The sequence below is a fragment of the Anas acuta genome, chromosome 1 (assembly GCF_963932015.1).
Source record: "Anas acuta chromosome 1, bAnaAcu1.1, whole genome shotgun sequence".
Taxonomy (NCBI): Eukaryota; Metazoa; Chordata; class Aves; order Anseriformes; family Anatidae; genus Anas; species Anas acuta.
In genome coordinates this window covers 95,850,257-95,870,000 of record NC_088979.1, presented here as the reverse complement: position 1 = coordinate 95,870,000, position 19,744 = coordinate 95,850,257, and the positions used below count along the sequence as shown (strand labels likewise).

Below are 19,744 nucleotides of genomic sequence, written 5' to 3'. Positions count from 1 at the left end.
ATGACTCAGACCCCTTCCGATGAGAAACAAGGCAAAAATTTCCATAGATTTTATGGAAGTACCTAAAATGATCAGAGAATAATATACTGCAGTTACACCTGCTGCGTGATGTAGAGATGATGCCCTCCTTATTGCAATCCGCTGGGATTTTAAACATCAAGAATCATGGGTACAACAACACAGGCTGCACAAGAACAGTGTACAGACAGCCTGCTCTGAGCAAGGCTCTGAAGGTGCATAAGAATTTCTTAAGTACACTGCTCAATTTAAACTGTTTTTTCAGATGCTTTGATGTGTGACTGGGTTAAAGAGGGACAGAGTCATTTGGGGCAATGTCTTCATATTTTGTAACTATCGCAATCATTGCTACAGCTCCAAAAGCACTGGTGAGGCAGGAACAATAGTGCAAGCATTAGGAGTACTCTGTCCTTTAGCTGGACTTGGAGGAGGTCCACGTGACCCTCTGTGTGTAATGCTGGTGACCTTCCTATTGTCCTTCAGCTGCTACTCCCAGTAAAGCAGAACAGTAAGAACCATGGTATATTTCTGGGAAAATAAATCTGGTGTAGATATAGCCTTAAAACAGCATTAAAAAAAAAAAAAAAAAAAGAGAGAGAGAGAGAAAAACAGGTACCAACTAACAGGTTTAGGATAGACAGGCATATCTGTCCTGTCTTTCCAAATCAATTCTGAAACTGAATCAAGTGGCAAGTCAGGTAAATAGGCAACTAAGCCACTCGTTAGACCTCTTTCAAATAAAAGTATCGCAGAGCATGGTCAGGTAAACTTAAGGAGATCAAGATGAAATGGTTAAAAAGGCATCTTCCTGAGTTACCATACTTTGGCTGGACATGACATTCCCATAAATGCTATCAGGAAGATGTGCCTGAAGCACTAGAGGCTGAGCATGTGCTCGGGGCTCTGAGCAGGGTCCCAGACACTGCTGAGGCCGTGGTGGCACACAGTAAGGTCTGGCTGACTGGTGGGGGGCAGAGGGAAAAGTACCAAGCGACAGTGAATCGGTAACATCCTAAATTGCCACAGACATCGCTGCTATGTGTGTGTTACCAAAAACTTGGCCGTGGCTCAAAGCGGAGAGGCGGCCTAAATCCAGTGATCCAGATGTTTTATGTGTTTATGGCCCGAAAGCTGTGAAAGGATGGTTTGTCTGCTGTATAGAACAAAGTACAGCTAAGTGTTGCCGTTGCTTTGTAGCTTCATATCTTGTTTTCAAGACTATCCTTTTTGCCCGTTGTTCTAGAAAGTACTGGATGAATGCCAAAACCTGAGATCCTGCCAACTCCTTGTCAATAGTCGGGTTTTCGGACCTGATCTATGTCCAGGGACCACTAAATTCCTCCTTGTCTCCTTTAAATGCAAACCTAGTAAGTAATCCACACCAGGAAAATGTGTTTTTTGTGTGTTTCATTGTTTGTTTTGCTAAGAATGCTGCTGCACAAGGCTTTGCATAAATCCATGTTAAGTTTTACGTCTCTTAGATTAATAACAAGTTGTTTTTTCTACTTTACTTTAGCCTGCCATTGTGCTTACAACTCCACTGTGCTTGCTGCCAATGTAATGACCAGCATAATTTGTCAGAATCAGTTGTCAGACACCAGACTCGAAAGGAAAAATGTCTTGGAAAATATTTTTAAAGCCATGTCTTATTAGAAATACAGAGCTGAACAGCAAAAACAGATGTTTGGGTTAAGGATCCAAATGATGAAGCTATCGTAACAAGTAGTATTAAAAATGCTTAAGAAGTAGGACCAAAGCTTTCAAAGATCCTTGGTTTACTACATACCGTTTATAAAATAATGACTGGAGGATACACTTGCATGGTTAATTTTATAGCAGGATTACCTGTGTCCTAAACAGGTAATTGACATTTGTATGGAAAAGGGACAAATCCTGCCTCAAACAGAATGACCTTTGCAAACGCAAGAAGAGCATCAGAAAAATTAAGACAGTCACAATGAGGTTTCTTTCTTCTTCTTTTTTTTTCTTTTTTTTTTTTTTTCCAATTGTCTTTTCTTGTTGCTATTATGTATGAGAAAAAGCCCCAGCTGCCCAGGGGCTCAGCTTTTCCTGGCAGCTCATCTCCAGTCTGGCTGAAATGGGTCCCAAAGAAAATACTTGAAAGAATCTTAGAGTTTACATTTTTAATATATTACAATTACTGCATTATTCACAGTAGATTTGAGTATTGTAGCTGTACCAGTTCTCATTAGAAACCTCCTTTTACTAATTGAAAGTGGCCTGGGTTCCTCTTTGCTACTTTTAAAATATTTTTTTTCCACTGGAAGTGAGTTAAAATGAATGCCTGATATTCTCTGTGACCCAAATATTACAAAAGCTAGTCCAAAGTGTATTTAATAGCAAGTGCTGCCTTCAGAATTGAGGCAGAGTCCAGGTCCAGGGTAAATTACATGATTTATTGGACAGGAAATTTATGTTTGTAGGTAAGATACCAACATTGTTACACTTGGCTATGGGAAGCATCCTTACTCAGGAAATCACTTGAGCATAATTTAAGCATATGTTACAGTCTCCTCACCTTCAGGTGGGCACTTAAGTAATTGCCCAAATCCCTCAGTTTTTCATCTCTTTAGAAATGTTGCATTTCCCTCTGTTGCTGAGGTCTCTGTTGTGTTTTTATCCTTGCTGTGTCCTGTGCCACTCACAAGTTTGTTCTGTAGCCTCCCCAGCAAGCCCAAAGCACGGCTGAACAGAGCTTTAGGCTGTCAGCCCTTGGGTCAGAGCTGCTGTTTTCTTGGCCTGATCCCCATGGGCGTACACTATGGCAGGTGTTTCTGCAGAAGCAACAACCTGCAGCAGGTTTACTATTCTTAAAAAACATTCTTTTTTTGACTTCAACTTGTGAGTGGCGAAGAGTTCAAATGGAATAAACTGGATTGTTACCAAGAGAATTAACCCTTTTTCAAAAATCTGTTCTGTCCTAAACAAAACAATGTTTCCTCTGCTGAATAGATAGGAGTTTTTCCCTGCCTGGTTCCCCTAGCCCTGACACCCACACTCTGCTCCAGCAACACCTCTCAGTAACAATAAGATTTCCCTTTGCTCCTGCTTAGCTCAGGAACCTCCTTTCCTGTTTTCACATTTCTGAAAGACAGCAAAATGGAGCAGAACCAACCCTTCTCCCCGGCCCCGTCTGCACAAAAGGATGGTTGGCCATGACCCTACCCAGGCCAGGAAGACCTGAGCGGTGAAATGCCACAAGCAGAGAGGTTGCTCAGGCCAGCTGGGGACCTCTTTGGCCAGATGGCAGACTCCAACCAGATCCCAAGGTGGGATCAGCCGCCCTGCCCAAAAGGCCGCCTCACTGCTTCCCTACCCCGTGTGGGGAGAGCCGCCAGCCTGCCCGTGCCCCCTGAGAAAGGGAGGGGGATGCTTTTCTCGGGCTCCTGTCCGTGTTTCTTTGTCAGCCAAACTTTCAAAGCAGGTCAGGGAAACCCACCGACCATGGTGGAGAGATGAAAATGCAGCCAAGGCCTGGCTTGGCACACGCAGGCTGTGCCCAGGGGCTGTGCTGTGGCACCAGGTAGTGCCAGCCAGCCATCCCTGTGACTGGTGAGTGGCCTCAGCACTCTGGCAGGAATTGGGATAGGCACAGAAAGTGACATTGTCCTTCAGGGGCACGAAAGGAAGGGATGAGGTTTCTCCTACTGAACAGTAGTGGAAAGCAGGCCAGGAAATCAGGCAGGAATGGGGGTGGCTGTTCCACCGGGAGAGGAGGTTGGCAAAAGTTAGTATTTTCATTCATTGTTAAAAGGAGCTGGAGGCTCTAGATACTCATAAGGGAACAATTTAGTTGGAGGAAGCGCTCTGCTTTGCTATTGGCTTTGCCTCTGGTTGTAATCGTGCCGCTTATCACTGACAGCACTATTTGCAGAAAAGCTGTTTTCTGTCATGCTATTTGCTACGAGCAGTCCAGCTGAGAAAGTTGCCTCACGCTACCGTATTGTTATTTGCTTCTATTTTAGCTGAATACAAAACCAAATCGGCCTGTGAAAACCAGGAACTGAAGCTCCACTGTCAGGAGTCCAAGTTCCTCATGATCTACTCTGCCATCTACGGCAGGCGGGCACACGAAGAGAGCGTCTGCTCGGCCGAGGCGGAGCGCGTCCCCCCGTTCGGTATGTTACCATGCTCTGAACAGACCCTCCAAAAGGCTGCACAGGGAATTGAGGGCACAGGCAGGGAGAAAACTGCAGGCACGAGAGCATTGGCATCTTGGAAGTGCCGGTGATTGAAACGTGAGAGATTATTTCTGGAACTCAAACAAATTGCCTAGCACAAGGGAGAAATGAGTAAGAAATGTAAGCAAAGTAATAACCCTTGATGTAGTTAATCAGTTCTTAATATGATTAACATCAAAAATTATTTCTGTTGGCTCTCTTGAGCTTAAGTGACTGTATTAAATAGCAGCTGCTGGCCTCTCATCTTCCTCCAGCTTCTGATAATGATCAAACAACCCGAGTGGCCCAACACCTTATCTCACAGCTGCCTTCCACTTTGGTCTCTGCTTCCACTGTCTTTACTTTCCCTTAAATGCAGCCAGTCAGGATGAGGTCCACAGATCAGGGACTGTTGCTTTAGATGCTGTTGTTTGACCAGACTCCAAGACTGTAGTAGCATGCTAATAAATCAGATGTGTCTGGGACTTCTCTCTGGCACCAAGTCCAGCGGGCAGGAAATGTCTTGTGTATGTAGCACAAGCACTCTTATCCCCCCAAGCAGGACGAATGCATGCAGGCTGCCTCCTGGGGCTGCTCTCTGCCCAGAATTGTGATGGAGAGCTGGTGAGAGGATGCTGCTGGACAGGCCAGAAAAGTGCAGGACTTGTACATACCACCACAGAGCACTGTGTTACAGTGTCAGAAATGTTCCCTGCCGCTGCTGATTTGCTAGTACAAGTGCATCCCAAAGAAGAGAATATTAATGATGCTCGATTAGTAATTAATATATAGCCAATATAGCAATGTTGATAGAATTTTAATATCACTTTGGTCATGGTCTATGAACACTGTCAGACTCACACCGTTCCCTTTCAAAAATGTGAAAGAACCCAAAACATCACAAGTAGTTTATGGTCATCATCAGTAAGCTGTCATCGACTTCAGTGTGTAGTCTCAGCTGGTGTGTGACTGGTGACTCAGTTTTTATCATTAAGTATTTATACTTTTATATACATTTATAGTAGCACATGGTTATGAGGGTGCTTGATGTTTGTATGAATGTGTTCAATGGTTGACAGCGAAAGCGTGAAGGTAAATTTGCATTCTGTAGAGAAGGTCAGCACAAGATCTGGGTGTTGTTCACATCCCTTCATACCACACAGGGAAGGACTTACATGACTGACACCAGGCCTGTCTGTGCAGAGCCTGAACTTTACTTACTTCTGAGAAACGTGCTACAAGTGAAATCTATAAGAAGCATTTCTGAACATCAAGAAGAGATCAATAATTAGTCTTAAAAGCCATTTGTCTGCAAGCCAATGTTTCAATTTAGTTTTATAGGTATTAAAAATGTATTGGCTGAAAATTGTATTCTGTTCTTTTACAAGAATTTATTTAAAATCGCCAAATCTGTGTTTCATATTAGCTGTCCTGTCTGATCCTTCACTGGGGCTTTAGCTCTAGATATCTGTTCTACAAAGGAAACATTTCAGCAGGTTTCTGAAGGATCCATACATCCTCCATGATGATGGCCTTGACTCAAAGCAGAGAAGAGAGAGCTCAGTTGATGGAGAAAGGCTGCTACTGTACTTATTTCTTGCACTTCATTCACCTCTGGGAATTGCTCAGTTGTCTATGGTGTCAGTCCTTACAGTTCACAGATCATAATACTACAAATCCTTTCTATATAAAGTTTCCCCATGTAAGTAGATGAAGAGTTTGCAACAATGACAAATTCTGTGCTGTGGCTGCCTGCATATAAGCAACTCCTGGCTGTTGCTGTTCTTGTGCTATGCAAAGAAACCTAAAACAGAGGTAATAGGAGAGAGCATAAAAGCTGAGACAAACACAAGGTAGATCTGTAGAAGGTAGATCTTTATGTGGGTTTCCCATTACTTAATGAAAGTAGCTGGACTCTTGCTCCATGCTGCCAGTAACCCCTTGCAGTGAGCATAATTTTCAAAAGCACTTATGTGGCTTGGGGAGATAGATTCAGTTATCACAAGGGACTGAGCACTTAGGAGCCAAATCCAATTGACTCCAGTTCTATCCATCTGGAGCTTAAATCTTATTAATGTGGTATCTGAAGCATGATACAGATGTCAGTGGGTGCATAATAAGACTTTTTAAGTGCTTGGATACCCTTCTCTCAGAGAAAGCAATAATAAACTGAGTGTCAGCATGATTTTAATGATTTGAGACAATTTAGAAAACATTTCTACTGCTCTTCATTCCAGAGTCAGAGCCCATGTACCGGTATATGTTTGCACCAAAAGCTAAGTCTGCTTCATCTCACATCCATGTTGTTTCTACACGTTTAGTTCATCCTAGGCTAAAGACAGTGCTCAATCCTTTCCATTTCTTTCACTGCATTATAGGGAAGCTGTTTGTTGTTGTTTGTTTGTTTATTTATTTTTCTTTTTAGTACTATGCAGAATAGAAGTTGTCTGTAGCTCCTCATGACATGCATAGGAAATCTCTGCTGAGTTCAGTTTTGCATCAAGGCATACTGGATGTGGTCCTGCTAGGAGGACTGGATATCAAATTAATTAGATACTCACATGCAATATAGCTGGTAAGCAATTACTGACAAGCAGCAGCTTTGAACTGAGACAGATGTATTCTGAATTATCACTTTTCTTTGAACAATCTATCAAACCAGCTGACAGATTTCCAGAGCTATTCTTCAAAGGCAACACAGGAAGATGTATAATGTCTTTAGCATAAAGGCATTTCTCCATGTAGTAAATAGAGTATATAAATCCATCACTGTTATTGATGACATCTGTGTAGCCTCGGAGCACTTGTGGGATTGTGAGCCTCAGCTCAGCATTCAGCATGACTGCCTCCCCCTGGGACATGTTTTCCGAGCCAGTTCAATAATCTAACTCAGGTGCCATTGCTGGTACAGAGGAGGAAGACGAGCAATGGGGCCGTGGTGCCTCCCCTGCTAGGTAAAGCCCTGACAGAAAAGTTTTCTTCTGGTCTGTTTGGGTTTTGCTTACCCTTGGTGGTGGAACAGCTTTAGCATGAGCCTATGCCAACAGAAAAGCCTGCACAGGATGGGATGTGGGAGACAGACACAAGTGCCTGTTCTCCTTCAGACAGAGTGAGCACGTGAAATACTGAGTACAAGAAACTCTCTAACGTGCACTGCAGCCAATACAACAACACCACTTCAGTCCCAGGACTGATACCTAATTATATGTGTGACTTCCACCTTTTGTTTCCAAATGTCTTCTACTTTTGTTAAAATTGTCCAGAAACAAAAAGCTGCACTTAGAATGACTCATCTTGCTCAATGCAGGTTTGGGGAGGGGAAGATTAATCAAAGAAGATAGTATTTCCATGTATGATCAGTAAAAAATATTTTTCCTGTTTTTTCTCCTTCATCATCAAACCGAAGGAGGACTTTTAACATATTTTACACGTTCTCCAACTTGGCATCAGGACCATTCATTCCTGTGAGTGGACACAGTTGCCCCCTTCAAAGGACAGCACATGAAGTCTTGTCTCCAAGTATTTTAGGGTATTTTGCCTTCAGGAAAAGTTTATTCTGCAAAGTAAACTCTTGCCAAAAGTAAGAGAATTCATTGAAGCTCAGGGGTTTATTTCATTATAAGATCTCTGGATCTTTGCAGGAAAATCAAGGACTTCAGGCAGTGTCCTGCTTCTGCAGCTGTTCAGTGACTGGCCCTGTTAGGACTCCACAGGATTTGGAGAAAGTAACTTCCTTGTTATGCTAAGATTATCAAAAAGCTCACAAGAAAACTGAGATTTGTTTTGGTTACAGTTCTGCTTAGCAGGATCTATTGTGCCCAGCAGGTCTCCAGCAAAGTAGGAGCCTGTAGCAGTCAGCTCCTCTTCTGATATGCTCTCTTTTACATTTGTGCTAACATGTGTATGAGGAAAGAGAAAATTTATTGGCCAAATGAAGCTAAAGAGTTGTGCCAAAACAGGTTGCCATAGAGAATATGAAGAAGGTTCAGGCCAACAAACGCTTCCCAAATAATAAATTACTCTTGTTAATACATGAAAGTACTTGAAAGGAGGCTTGGTGGTAGGCAACCTCTAGCTGCAACTTGCAAGCTAGAACACCAAAACGTAATTCCCAGAAATTTTACCTGGATGTGCACTGGCTGGTCAGGTCTGTGCTTCCACAAGTGGCAGTGACCAGCAGAGCCCAAGAGTGCGCATCTGCACTGCTGGGAGGTAGGGTCCTTCCCAGCACAACCCTCTTTAACCCGTTTCCATTCCGGGGAGAGTGAAGGGGTGTGTGTGAGTGTGTGTGCGTGTGTGTGTGTGAAGAATTCAGGCACTCCCATCACGGCTGTCACCATGGCATGACTTACCCTGGGGCTGGATTTTGTCTAATCCCCTCTTCACGCTGAAATGATATTCAGGTAATAAGAAGGGGTGTTAGGAAGGAAAGAGAGACTTCCAAAATCCTGTAGATGCCTTCCAGCCCAGCACGGTATCACAATGTCATTATATAACAATGTTTTGTGATATTGTGATTCCTTTATTTTTATTTTTATTTTTATTTTTATTATTTTATTTTTTTGTATCAATGTTTTGGACAATTCAGTGGGCCTGCATCTGTTATTCACCAACAGTGACTGAAAATCTTTTGGCTCCTTCCCATACCAGGGGGTGTATGTTCCTCCTAGCGTGAGCCAGTCCCTCGTGCAAGTCTCTTGAGAGCAGCTGTAAGTGAAGTAAGGTTACAAACAACTGAAGTCAGATCTGGAAGCACTTACGCACTGATGGTGTGGGTGGGGTAGATGCAGAGGCACGGTTCTGTAGCAACACCAGGGCTCAGGGACGTGGAGAAGCTTCACAACTTCCCTTGCAGCTTCTGCCACTGCTGCCTCATCACTTTGGGTGTGGGCGACAACAGCCAGCAGAACCTTATGGGTGCAAAGGTGGGGACAGAATTGCTCGGCTTTGCTTCCACCACAAAATGCCTTCAGTCAGCTCTGTCTGCATGCAGACATCAGACATGAGAAGATCCTTGCCCGTGTCATCCTTCATAAACTGGGAAAACCAGGAGGTGTTTTGGCCTCAAAAGAAGCCATTCCTCCCCTTGGCCCCAACAACAATTTTCAAGACAAAGCTCCCCTAGAAAGAAAGCAGCAGCAGGAGAAGAAGCAATTGTTGGAGGGAAGAAAAAAAATCAGTCACCATTTTTAGACTGCAGGTAACTTTCTGCTGAGGTGACTGGGGAAGGTCACATTTTGCTGAGCAGCTGTTTGGAGGTGCTTAAAGCATGCCCAGACACACAGCACTTCACCCACCCTTACTAACAGTTGAGGGGTTTTCTTGTGTATAGGTTCTTCTAGCTAAGATTTTTGAGCTGTTGGGAAAAGTGTGCTTGGCATTCAAGTTCAGAGTACGATAAGGAGGTGAATTGTGCAAACCCAGTGCTGTGAGCTGTTGAGCAGTAGGAGTTTGGTCCCTGCTGCCACCCGAGGAGCACGGAGCTCCCCTTGTGCCTTCTCCTCAGTGTTGGTGCTGGCAGATAGATCCCTCGCCCTAAGCCTATGCGGGATGACTGTGGGGTTTTTGCCCCAGATGCTCACAGACTGAATTCCAAACTCCGAGCTACTCATAAGGCAATCCAAGAGCCTCGCAGCAGGCACAGGAGGTACAGGTGGTAAGGAATGGCCTGTTCTGACAGTAAGTGGTGGTGTGAGCATATCGTGCCGCCTTGTTTGCTGGCAGAACATGGACCTGGGATATGAAGGTATCAGCAATGCTTTTTCCTAAGTGTTTTTGCTAGAACCAGCAGTGCAAATGGCCCTTCTCTGATGTGCAGGCAGGACCCTGTACGCCATGCCCTTGCATAAATTACCATGTTATTATGGAAACTTTCTTTAGGAGCTTGCAGCCCTGCTTGCTCCGGAACTCCGTGGTTTCCCCTTGTCAGTTCTTATCCCCGGAGCTGATGGTTGGGCTCCACAAAGCACAAGCCGTGCTGATGCAGTAGTGTGAAATCTTTGCTTTCAATCGATTCTAAAAGCAAGCTCCTTATTCTTTTTGCGGGTAGGCGTAGCCCACAAAACATAAAGCCCTGCAGGCCAGCAGTTTGGGATGAAAGCAGCTGGGCCCTAGCGTCGAAGCGAAAAACTGTGGTGGGGCTCCTCCTTTGGGTGCCCCAGTCCTTCGGCAGCACATTACTTTGTGTGTAACGTGGATCTGTGTTCGAGACACATCCCTCTCGTGCTCTGGGAACGGTGACGTGGGAGAAGACAGCCCTCAGTGGTGTTGGGAGCGGGTGTGCCAGGCCGGGGCTGCCAGCGCTTGGCACAAAAGGGCCAGCCCTGGCTACTCCATCACCTGCAGCTCTTGTGTGGCAGGATGCAAAGAAAGGGAGGGGAAGCTCTTAGGGCCTGAATGGAGAGAAACTTTGAGCAACCAGAAGACAAATTGCCGCTCATTAAAGCCTGCGTGATTTATGGCATGTCATTTGCATGCCAAAACTTTCCTAAACAAAGCTAATTAGGGAGCTGAAAGAGCCTTTCCTCTTGAAACAAGGCTTTCTGCTCCAACTGTTAAATAGCTGCAGTCAGATCTGATAGTGTCCTACTGTGCACAGACCCTCTCCTCGGTGCCCGTATCTCCATGCCACCCATAGAAGCATTTCAAAGGATCCTCCAGCGCTGCTGGTAAGAAACGGGCAACTCCGGCAGCAAGGCATGAAGAATTGAGCGTTTTCCCAGCCGTCCATCGCTGCTTTTTCTGCCACTGCTGGTGGATGTCAGCAGCCTTCTAGCGTGCTGGGAAAGTGCTTCTCAAGGGGCCGTTTGTTTTAAACAGATGGTACCAATTGAGCAGGGCCCATAAATGTACGCTGAGTTCAAACATCGCTTAGATGTTCAGGAAGAAGACACAAGACGTGTTTATGTTCGCCTCCTGATTTGTGATTTCTTCAGGGCCGCTGACTGCTGATTCAGGACTGGCTGCTCACTCATGGACTCAGAATTAATTTATTAATTAAATTAAGTACGGAGTGAATCGCCTCCTCGCTCAGACGCTGCAGTAAGGTGTTTGACCAGAAGCGTCCCTAGCAGGGAGGTAGCAGTGGCACAGACAAACCAGACAGAAAGAAACTGAACAATTTTTGACCGCATCACTAAAGGCCAAAATCTTCCCAAACCACAGATAGCTGTTAAATAGCGTTACCGTTGTAAATTGCTGGTGTTGTTGTTGTAGTTATGGTTCTTTCCAGTTAACGTTTGTGCTGTTCTGCAGAAGCAAGCCAGCCTTGGTCTCCATTCACACACCTGTGACACCAGCCAAGCCTTGGAAAGTTCTCCAAAACCCGGCCTGCCAAGAGCCTGTGGGCACATGACGGCTGGCTGGAGGAGGTGGAGGAGCCAAATCCAACACGAATATAGGTGATAAGGAGCTATTAACTCCCAGAGAAACAAGAGCAAACATCTACCAAAGGCAAAGTGAAACATGTACTCGCTGTAGCACTGAATTTGTAGAAAACCATCAGCATAAGAGCCGGCTGTGAGTAGCTCGAAGGGCATTATGTAGCAAACACAAGTCAGCTTGCCAGACTGCTGTTGTGCTCCCAATCCATTCAGCAGTTGGACCTGGTGATCCTGAGGCTCTTTTCCAACCGGGATGACTCTGTGATTTATGAATCATCTGATAGTTCCTCCTGATATTCTTCGGTTGTTTTCGTACTTGCCAAAATACGCTACTTAGCTGCCTAAAATGTCTACCTGGATATATCCTTAGCTGAGATCTCCAGAGGGACTAAAACAGCAGACTTATTTAAGCAGAGATATCCAGTGTTTTAAATCAGCCTTCCCCACCTGCCCAGCAGCCTCCTAGGACACACAGGCCTTAGGTTTTCAGGTCTCCAGAAACAGAAAGCTGCTCTCCCCAAAATCTGTCTTGAAAGGTAACCCCCGGGCCCTTCACCAAACATACAAATCAGCCCAAGGAAGACTTAGAATAAGAAATACCAGCCATCCGTAGAGGCTGACCAGATGGGTGAGGTAACGCTGACTGGAAGTGGGCAGCTTCAGAAAATTATTGCCTCCCCCAAAACCTGTGCCTTCTGCATGCTTTCTCTTTCGAAACTGAAACTAACAGGTATTTTTTTGATTGATGTATGAGGGTTTAGCACATGTGGATACTGAGAATTCAGTCACATTTAGAGACATGTTTTCTTTTCTTTAAAGCAAGTTTTTAAAAGGTTGCTCCATCCACGGCTCTCCATTGGTAGGGAGAAGCAGGGCAGCGGGGGCCCTCTGCGCACACACAACGTGTCATTAGGCACGAGCACCGTGTGGCGGAGGTGCCTTTGAAGTCACTTTAGGCATGTGGACTTGGTTTGTGGTAGCAGCCCGGCTGGAACAGCGTGGCATTTGGTGCAGCAGGAAAAGTCAGGAGTCTGCCCAGTTAAACATCGAGCTTGGCCTGACCTCTTGGCCGTGGCGGAATGGCTCCCAGCAGGTCGTCAGCTACCTTCATACACCGAACATCACTGTTGTGGTGCACAAAAATTAATCTCGCCTAGCTGGAATTGAAACATCTGGTCAAACCATCGTGATAACCCAGGGAGATGGAGAGAGAGACCTGCAAACAGGATTGGATCTCCTTTTATTTGCAAGCGCTTCTTAAGGTGAACCAGGTGGAGAGCTGTTTGTGGGTGCTTGGTTCTTCCAGGCCGTGATGAAGGGAACATAAATGACATCCAGCACAGCACCTCGTTTGTAGGTTGACATGGATCTTACTACAACCTTAGCACGCACCTGGAGGTCAGCAGGAGGCAGTTAGCTTGCTATAAGTTCACATTTTCCTTGCATGCTGAGCTTCCTTGCATTCACAAACCCTGATGCCTAATTCTGAAATCCCATTTAGGCAAATATAGCTGTCCGAAACTGAGAGCAGATGTGTGTGTCTTCTTGTGCCCATAGCAGCTATTACTTCTGATAACACTGCTGGTGTATATTTATGGCATGTATTTTTCTTTCAGACTGTTTGTCCTACACGGCGTTGGAAGTTTTATCGAAAAGGTGTTACGGGAAACAGAGGTGCAAAATTATTGTCACTAGCCAGGATTTTGGAAGTCCGTGCCTGCCTGGAGTGACAAAATACCTTAACGTCAGCTATGCATGTGGTAAGAGCACAATTGTTTTAAAGCCTTTATTTTGTTTGCAAAGCAAAACAATGCCAAACAATGCGCACATATGGAGACACACACACACACATGGGCTTCTGAAATCTACCCTTCCTTAACACGGGGATTTTGTGACATGGCTATACCCAAAATATGTGAACAATCCCATGGGTAGAGCTGCACCCAGTGTAAACTTTGACATTAAGTTGTTTGTTGGTGTTCTTTTGTTTTGGTTTGTTTTGTGTTTTTTTTTTTTTCCCTGTAAAGTGAATTTTATAATAAAATATTAAGTATGTATTATAATATCTCAGGAAATACTATCAAAATAAGATTCTGTTCTGCAGAATTCAGCTATAATGGAGCTAGGAAAAATAATCTGCTGTTGCCTGCCATGGGTCCAGGTACAACAGTGCTGTGTACAGAGCCCAGTCCTGAAACCTGAGTCACATGAGCACACCTCCAGCCTCCAGCCGTGCAGAGGGATTTCCTTTCTCATGGGCAAGGTCTCACTAAAATAAAGGTTTGAGGTTATAGATCCCTTGCAGGACTGAAGCCTACTTCAGCTCAGACAAGAAGGAAGAGTTTTTCATTTTCTTTATTGTAGCCTGATATATTGACATCATGTGGAAGCAGAGTTCCATGTAGTTCTTCTTCTCAAAAGCGAAGGCCATGGGACAGCAAAGTGTAGTACAAATGAAAGTGAGGAAAAAAAAATGACTGCAGGACTTCAGCATAGTGCCTTGTGTGGGTGTTGCATACTTTTAGGAAGTTACGTTGTTTAGGAACTTACGTTGTTGAGGAGAGCTGGGGACCTGCCTTCGTGCTGACACGTAACGTTGTTGTGCAGTTGTCTTCGTGCCGTAGTAACTTTATGAATGAGTTAATGGGATCCTGTTTAATAAAGATAGTTGTAACAGATTGCTCTCTCTCCCGCATCCATATGCTGCAGGAGAAGCGTGTGTTTGTTTGCAGTGAGGTTACGCGTTCTGCTTTTTAGTGAAGTGGTTTTGCAATAGCACACGGATGACAAATAGCGCTCGTGTGTGCTGCTGGCACACCTCGAAGACTTCTTCTTCTGCCAGATCCTCCTGAGCTGTGCAGTCTGAAGCATTAGGCAGTGGTTTGCAGGTCTAATTGTTTTATAGATCATCTAGGGAACACGGGAAGAGGCTGGCTGTAGTCCAGAGTGACCTTTTACAGTTAACTCCTACTGGTAGAAGGAGAGGCTGGTCTCTCACAGTCCCGGTGCCTCAGGAACCTCCCCCAGCATCACCTCGTGACCCCCCCAGCATCACACTCACCTAGCATCGGCCACGTGGAGGCTCAGAGAAAGAGGCTACAGCGTGGGGATGCCGCAAAGTGTAGGCAGGGGACGCCTGCACTTCGTTTTCTGCCTTCCAGCTCCTTCCAGGTCAAACTCTGCTCCTACGAGCCAGGCCTGCGAACGCAGCCCGCAGGCTGAAAGAAGGCAAACCAACCTCGTCCGCTGACAAAAATACTCTGCTGCTGGAAAACAGTTATGAGTTACGGTGGTATACAAGCCAAAATAGAAATTAGCTCATTCGGCCCTATCGCTGTTGGCTTTCTGTTGCAAACAGGAGCAAAGAGTCCCAAAAAATTCCCTCATCAGGAAAGGAAACAGATATGACTTGGAGCCCACACACAGAAGAGTGCTGCTCAGAGAGAAGTGCTATTTTTAGTTGTTTTTGCAAATGAAAACTATGCTGAGCCCCAAGCCTCAGTCTCCTCTGTTCCATTTAACTCTCTTTAACACTGTTTATTGGCAAATCTCTGTGTAAAGCATAGAGGTGAGCTTCATACTTGAAATTTCTTTCTATTTTTTTTCTCCTGCAAATCAATCATTCTGCCTTCACACAATACAGGGAGCAGGTGCCAAGACCTGGGTACCTGAAGGGCCCATTCATCCCACACACAATACATGAGCTCTCAACGTCTGCACGCTGTGCCTTCTTTTAGCAATTTTACTTATTTTAAGAAGTATGTGAAAACTTCTCAAGGGAAAAAAAAAATAAATGTCACGAGAAATGGCATACCCAGAGCCCTGCCAGCTCATCCTGAGCACCTTCCACTCTGGGACCGCTTTGCAGGGGACTTCATACGAGACTTTAAACAGGCAAAGCCTGAGGTGCCACCAGCAGAAACCCAATTAATGTTCGACATAAACACTCCTTTCCTGAGCAGGTGACCGAGCCCTGCCACAGGCTGCCCAGAGAGCTGTGGGGGCTCCTCCTTGGGGGTCTTCAAAAGCCACCTGGGCATGGTCCTGGGCAGCCTGCTGTAGGAGGTCCTGCTTGGGCAGGGGTTGGACCAGGTTGGACCTCCAGAGGTCCCTGCCACTCCCAGCCATGCTGTGATTCTGCAATGGGATTAGTAATTAACCAGGGATCTGTTTTCCAAAGCTGACAGTGCACCGTTTGCCTTTCTTCTTTCCAGTTCCTAAATTCATCCTCACAGCTGTCAACCCCCTGGTCACTGACAACAAGTCTTCCGTGAAGCTGAACGATGCTGAGCATGGTAATTAAAAAACTAATAATCGTTTACTCCTCTCCTTTGTCTTTGGCTGCAGTAGGACAGCAGAGGTGGGTGTGAGGGAGGGGACAGGGGGAGCGCTGCTGGGACAGCATCTGCCCTCCTGGCTGGGACAGGCTGGGGCCAGCACGGCCACAGCTTGGCTGCCACAGCGATAGAGGGAAGGCTCTGCTGTCCTCTGTATGTTCCTTACACTATTTCTGCTGCCCTCTGTATGTTCCTTACACTATTTCCAAGGAACTGTGAAGCTTTGCTTCAGTCAGCCCATGTGTCATGCCAAGCAGGGGCTGAGACGTGCTGAACTTTGGCTGACAGGGATGTGGATACCCGGCAGTCCATAACCAGTGCACTGCTTTCTAACTTTGACAGATGGGAAGAGTAAAAGTGCAAGTGCGGTTGGTTCGTGGTGAAGGGTCTTTTAAAAATTACACCAACACCTGCTCCTCCTAAACGCAAACAGAATGAACGATGTGGCTGGTTCGTTATGAATGCTGCACATTCACTACCATCACTAACTGCAGTGCCCTGCAGCAACTGGGCTAAAAAGTCCACTGGACAGGTGTGAAACTTAATGAAGTAAATTATTTCAGAAAGCCTAATGGGAACAGGCAAGGGGTTTCACTTGATAGTAGATCCTTTTTTAAAATAATTTTGCTATTTTCTATATACTCAATATTTTCAATGCCTTAATTATTTGCTGTTTATATTTGATTTCAATATTTGTTTTATTAAATCATCAACCATCATTTGGTCTAACGTTCTGCAAGGTTCCTATGGCACAGTGCTGTCCTGCCTGTGTTTTAGTCAGACTCATTGGTCCAAATGTCATAAGAAGAAAATCGCCTTAGCAGCTTTGTCATCTATAACGTGACTGAGTTTGCTTTATCTCCTCTCGTTGCAGGTATCGACATTGATCCAAAGGAATCCAGACTTCCAAAGAAAGATGGCACAATTGTTAGCAACTCCTTGGCTACATTTGCATACATTAGAGGTAGGAAAAAGAGGCAGATTGGGTCATTATTAGATTGTGGCATTTTGGAAGGAGTAAGGAAGGGGAGGATCACCTCAGAAGGTCGCAGCTGGAAATCCCGTATTTATAGTAACAGTATTGTTGCAATATACTCACAGTCTTGTGGATGGGACAATCACAGCACAATTGACATTTGTGGAATATTTTCCATCTCGAAGGATCCAAACTCTTTTTGGGACTGCAGCCAAGATTTTTTTTTAATGAACGTTTTCAATGGGGGCTGTTGGTTGTTCAGTATTTTTGAAAACCTGGTCCCCGATCTGGGACCAGTGCTGGAGACATCCATTTTTGGAAATGTTGGTTTACATGCATGGAAGGATCATCGAGGAGCAACAAATAAATAAATAAATCGTCCCAGCCATCGCCATGCTGAGCCGTGGCAGGTTTGTGACTCCGCAACACTAAGGCGAATTGTGCTGAGGCCAATAGATCTGCGAGCACCAGATCTCTAACACCACAGGAAAAGTCTCATAAATTTTGGAAGTGAGCAAGGGGCTGGCATTAAGAAGCAACTTTAAGGCTTCAGCTAAGGTTTTGGCTCTTCTAGAAAAACAGCAGGAGCCATGCAGCGGTCGAGTTGCTGCCTCCCTTATTGCTATACTGGGACGTGATCTCAGCCTGTACCGGGAATCACAATGCTCCCTACCAGCCCGGGCTGGAGATGCTGCTGTGGTTCCTTGGAGCAGGGAGCTGCTCTTCCCATGCCCTCTGTTAGTGAGAGTAAGACCCATTTTGGCAGGGCAGCTGGAAAAAAATGGTATGCTTCTGGTAGGTGGTTAAGAATGCTAACAAAGTGGTGGGATAATGTTGTTATTTTGTGATGTTTTCAAGAGTCCAGGATTTTTGCACAGTAATCTGAAGAAGCGGAGACAGCACCGTTCAGTTCCCCAGTGCAGGGTGTTTTGGGTGCAGGGCACAGCAAGCCCCCCCCACATCCCCTGCCCACAAACACCCACATAATGCAGGACTCTGGAAATGACAGCTGGCTTTTTTGTAGATAGACTTTGGCAGAGTGTGTGAAGTGTTTAAGCACTGGATTTCTAATTTCAGATCACCCAGAAAGAGCTGCTCTACTGTTTGTGTCCAGCGTTTGTGTGGGATTAATCCTCACGCTCTGTGCCTTGGTGATCCGCGTGTCCTGCTCTAAAGACTTCAAGAAATTGCAAGGAAAGAGGGAGCACCTGGTGCCAGAAAGTGACGGAGCAGACGAGATCAGTGAGAACGAGGAGGAGGACGACTCCTCCGAGTCGGAGCTTCAGGATGAACTGGCAGAACTTTACAGACCACCTTACTCAGGTTATAACTCAGCAGAAGCAGCGGATCTGGCTGAACGGATCGAGCGCAGGGAACAGATCATGCAGGAAATTTGGATGAACAGTGGTTTGGATATGACACCACCTAGAAATATGAATACATTTTATATTAATGAACAATAAATGGCTTATTTTGGATGACACCCTAGCCTTTTTTTTTTTTTTTTTGAAAAAGAAATGTACCTTCTGTGAAGGAACATTTGTATCAGTACATATAATTATTTGTAAAGTAAGAAGAAATATATGCAATAAAAAGAGAGCTTCAAACCCTTGACTGTCTATAAATCATTCTGTGGAAAAACACTTTTATGAAGTCTCATAGTTTTGGATTATATTATAGATTGCTTTTCACTGTATTTTTGGGCTCAATTGCCATATGCGGGTTATGAAATATTAAAAAAGGAGAACAATATTTGAGAATCATAACATGGAGAAAAGCCTTCTGCTTTAGGACATAGCACTTGTAACCACTTAGTGTCTTGCAGCCCATAAATTACATGAGAATGTGTTCAGCTGATGAGAAATGTATTATTAACAGAGGCAGCAGGACAGAGCAAAATTAAACACAGGTGCTTGAAGCTTGAACCTGCAGATTCATTGTAACACATGGGGGGTGTGAAAAAACAAGCATACCTCCCCCCAACATCTGTTCAACCACCCTAATGATCTCCCACACCCAATGCATTTTCTTCTCAAATAAAATTTCGGTGAACCCAAAACAGTACCACAAAATGCTGCAAGTATAGTAGGTGCATGTGCTTGAATGAATATCCACTGATTTTTTTTTTTTATATTAAGGACCTACTTTGTAAGGGAGCACTGTGTTAATAGTGCTAATATCACAGCATATTTTATAACCTTGAGTTAAGATTATACTCACAGGATTTTTTTAAAGATCGCTTGCAAGTCATCCAGACTGATCAGGTTTGGCTTAGTGCAGTCAGACAGAAAATTAAACCCGAAATTTATCTAAGTTGAAAACATAACCTTCCTGCCTTTAAATAAAATGTCTCCAATATTTTAACTGCACTCCATAGGGAATTTCATGAACAATAGGAGGAAAAATGTCACTTCCTATTGGTAATACTTCATGAGTTCATTGTGCTTTCCCGCTCAGACACTGTGCTTCTGGGTAGCGCGAGGTAGCATGAAACGCTCGGAAAGAAAGAAGGGACAGGGCTCGTCATTTCCTACTGATACCAAGTCACATCTGAGCATGGGAAAACTTAAAAAGGAGGAAGGGACCTACTCGGATGACTAAGGCACAGTTGCGTGCTCAACTGGAAAAAATCTCAACAGTGACTGGCATCCTATTAGCGGAAGGAAGAGGGATTGAAGGGAGACACGAGGAGCTGAGCTCATCTGCGGGGCTGGGACACTTCCCCTTGTGCTTTTGGGGCTGCACGAAAGGCAGCGCTCCCATGGGGGCCTGGCTCTCCCCCTGACGGGTAGATAGAGAGGTGTTGCCGTCCATGTCCCTGCGCAATGGTCCCAGATAGGTTTGGGTCTG

At 45.0% G+C, this 19,744-nt stretch overlaps 1 protein-coding gene across 2 annotated transcripts in view; it reads left to right on the top strand.

Moving 5' to 3' along the window:
- The window catches only part of EVA1C (eva-1 homolog C), a 33,951-nt gene extending 15,446 nt beyond the window's left edge, over positions 1–18,505 (top strand). For both annotated transcript variants that reach the window (XM_068689279.1, XM_068689286.1), the window contains exons 3-8: positions 1,262–1,385; positions 4,005–4,157; positions 13,198–13,341; positions 15,796–15,876; positions 16,793–16,882; positions 17,972–18,505. In XM_068689279.1, the coding sequence (XP_068545380.1) occupies positions 1,262–1,385; positions 4,005–4,157; positions 13,198–13,341; positions 15,796–15,876; positions 16,793–16,882; positions 17,972–18,357 (978 nt within the window). In that variant the 3' untranslated portion in view covers positions 18,358–18,505. The remainder of the gene's footprint in view (positions 1–1,261; positions 1,386–4,004; positions 4,158–13,197; positions 13,342–15,795; positions 15,877–16,792; positions 16,883–17,971) is intronic.
- Positions 18,506–19,744: the final 1,239 nt, after the last annotated feature.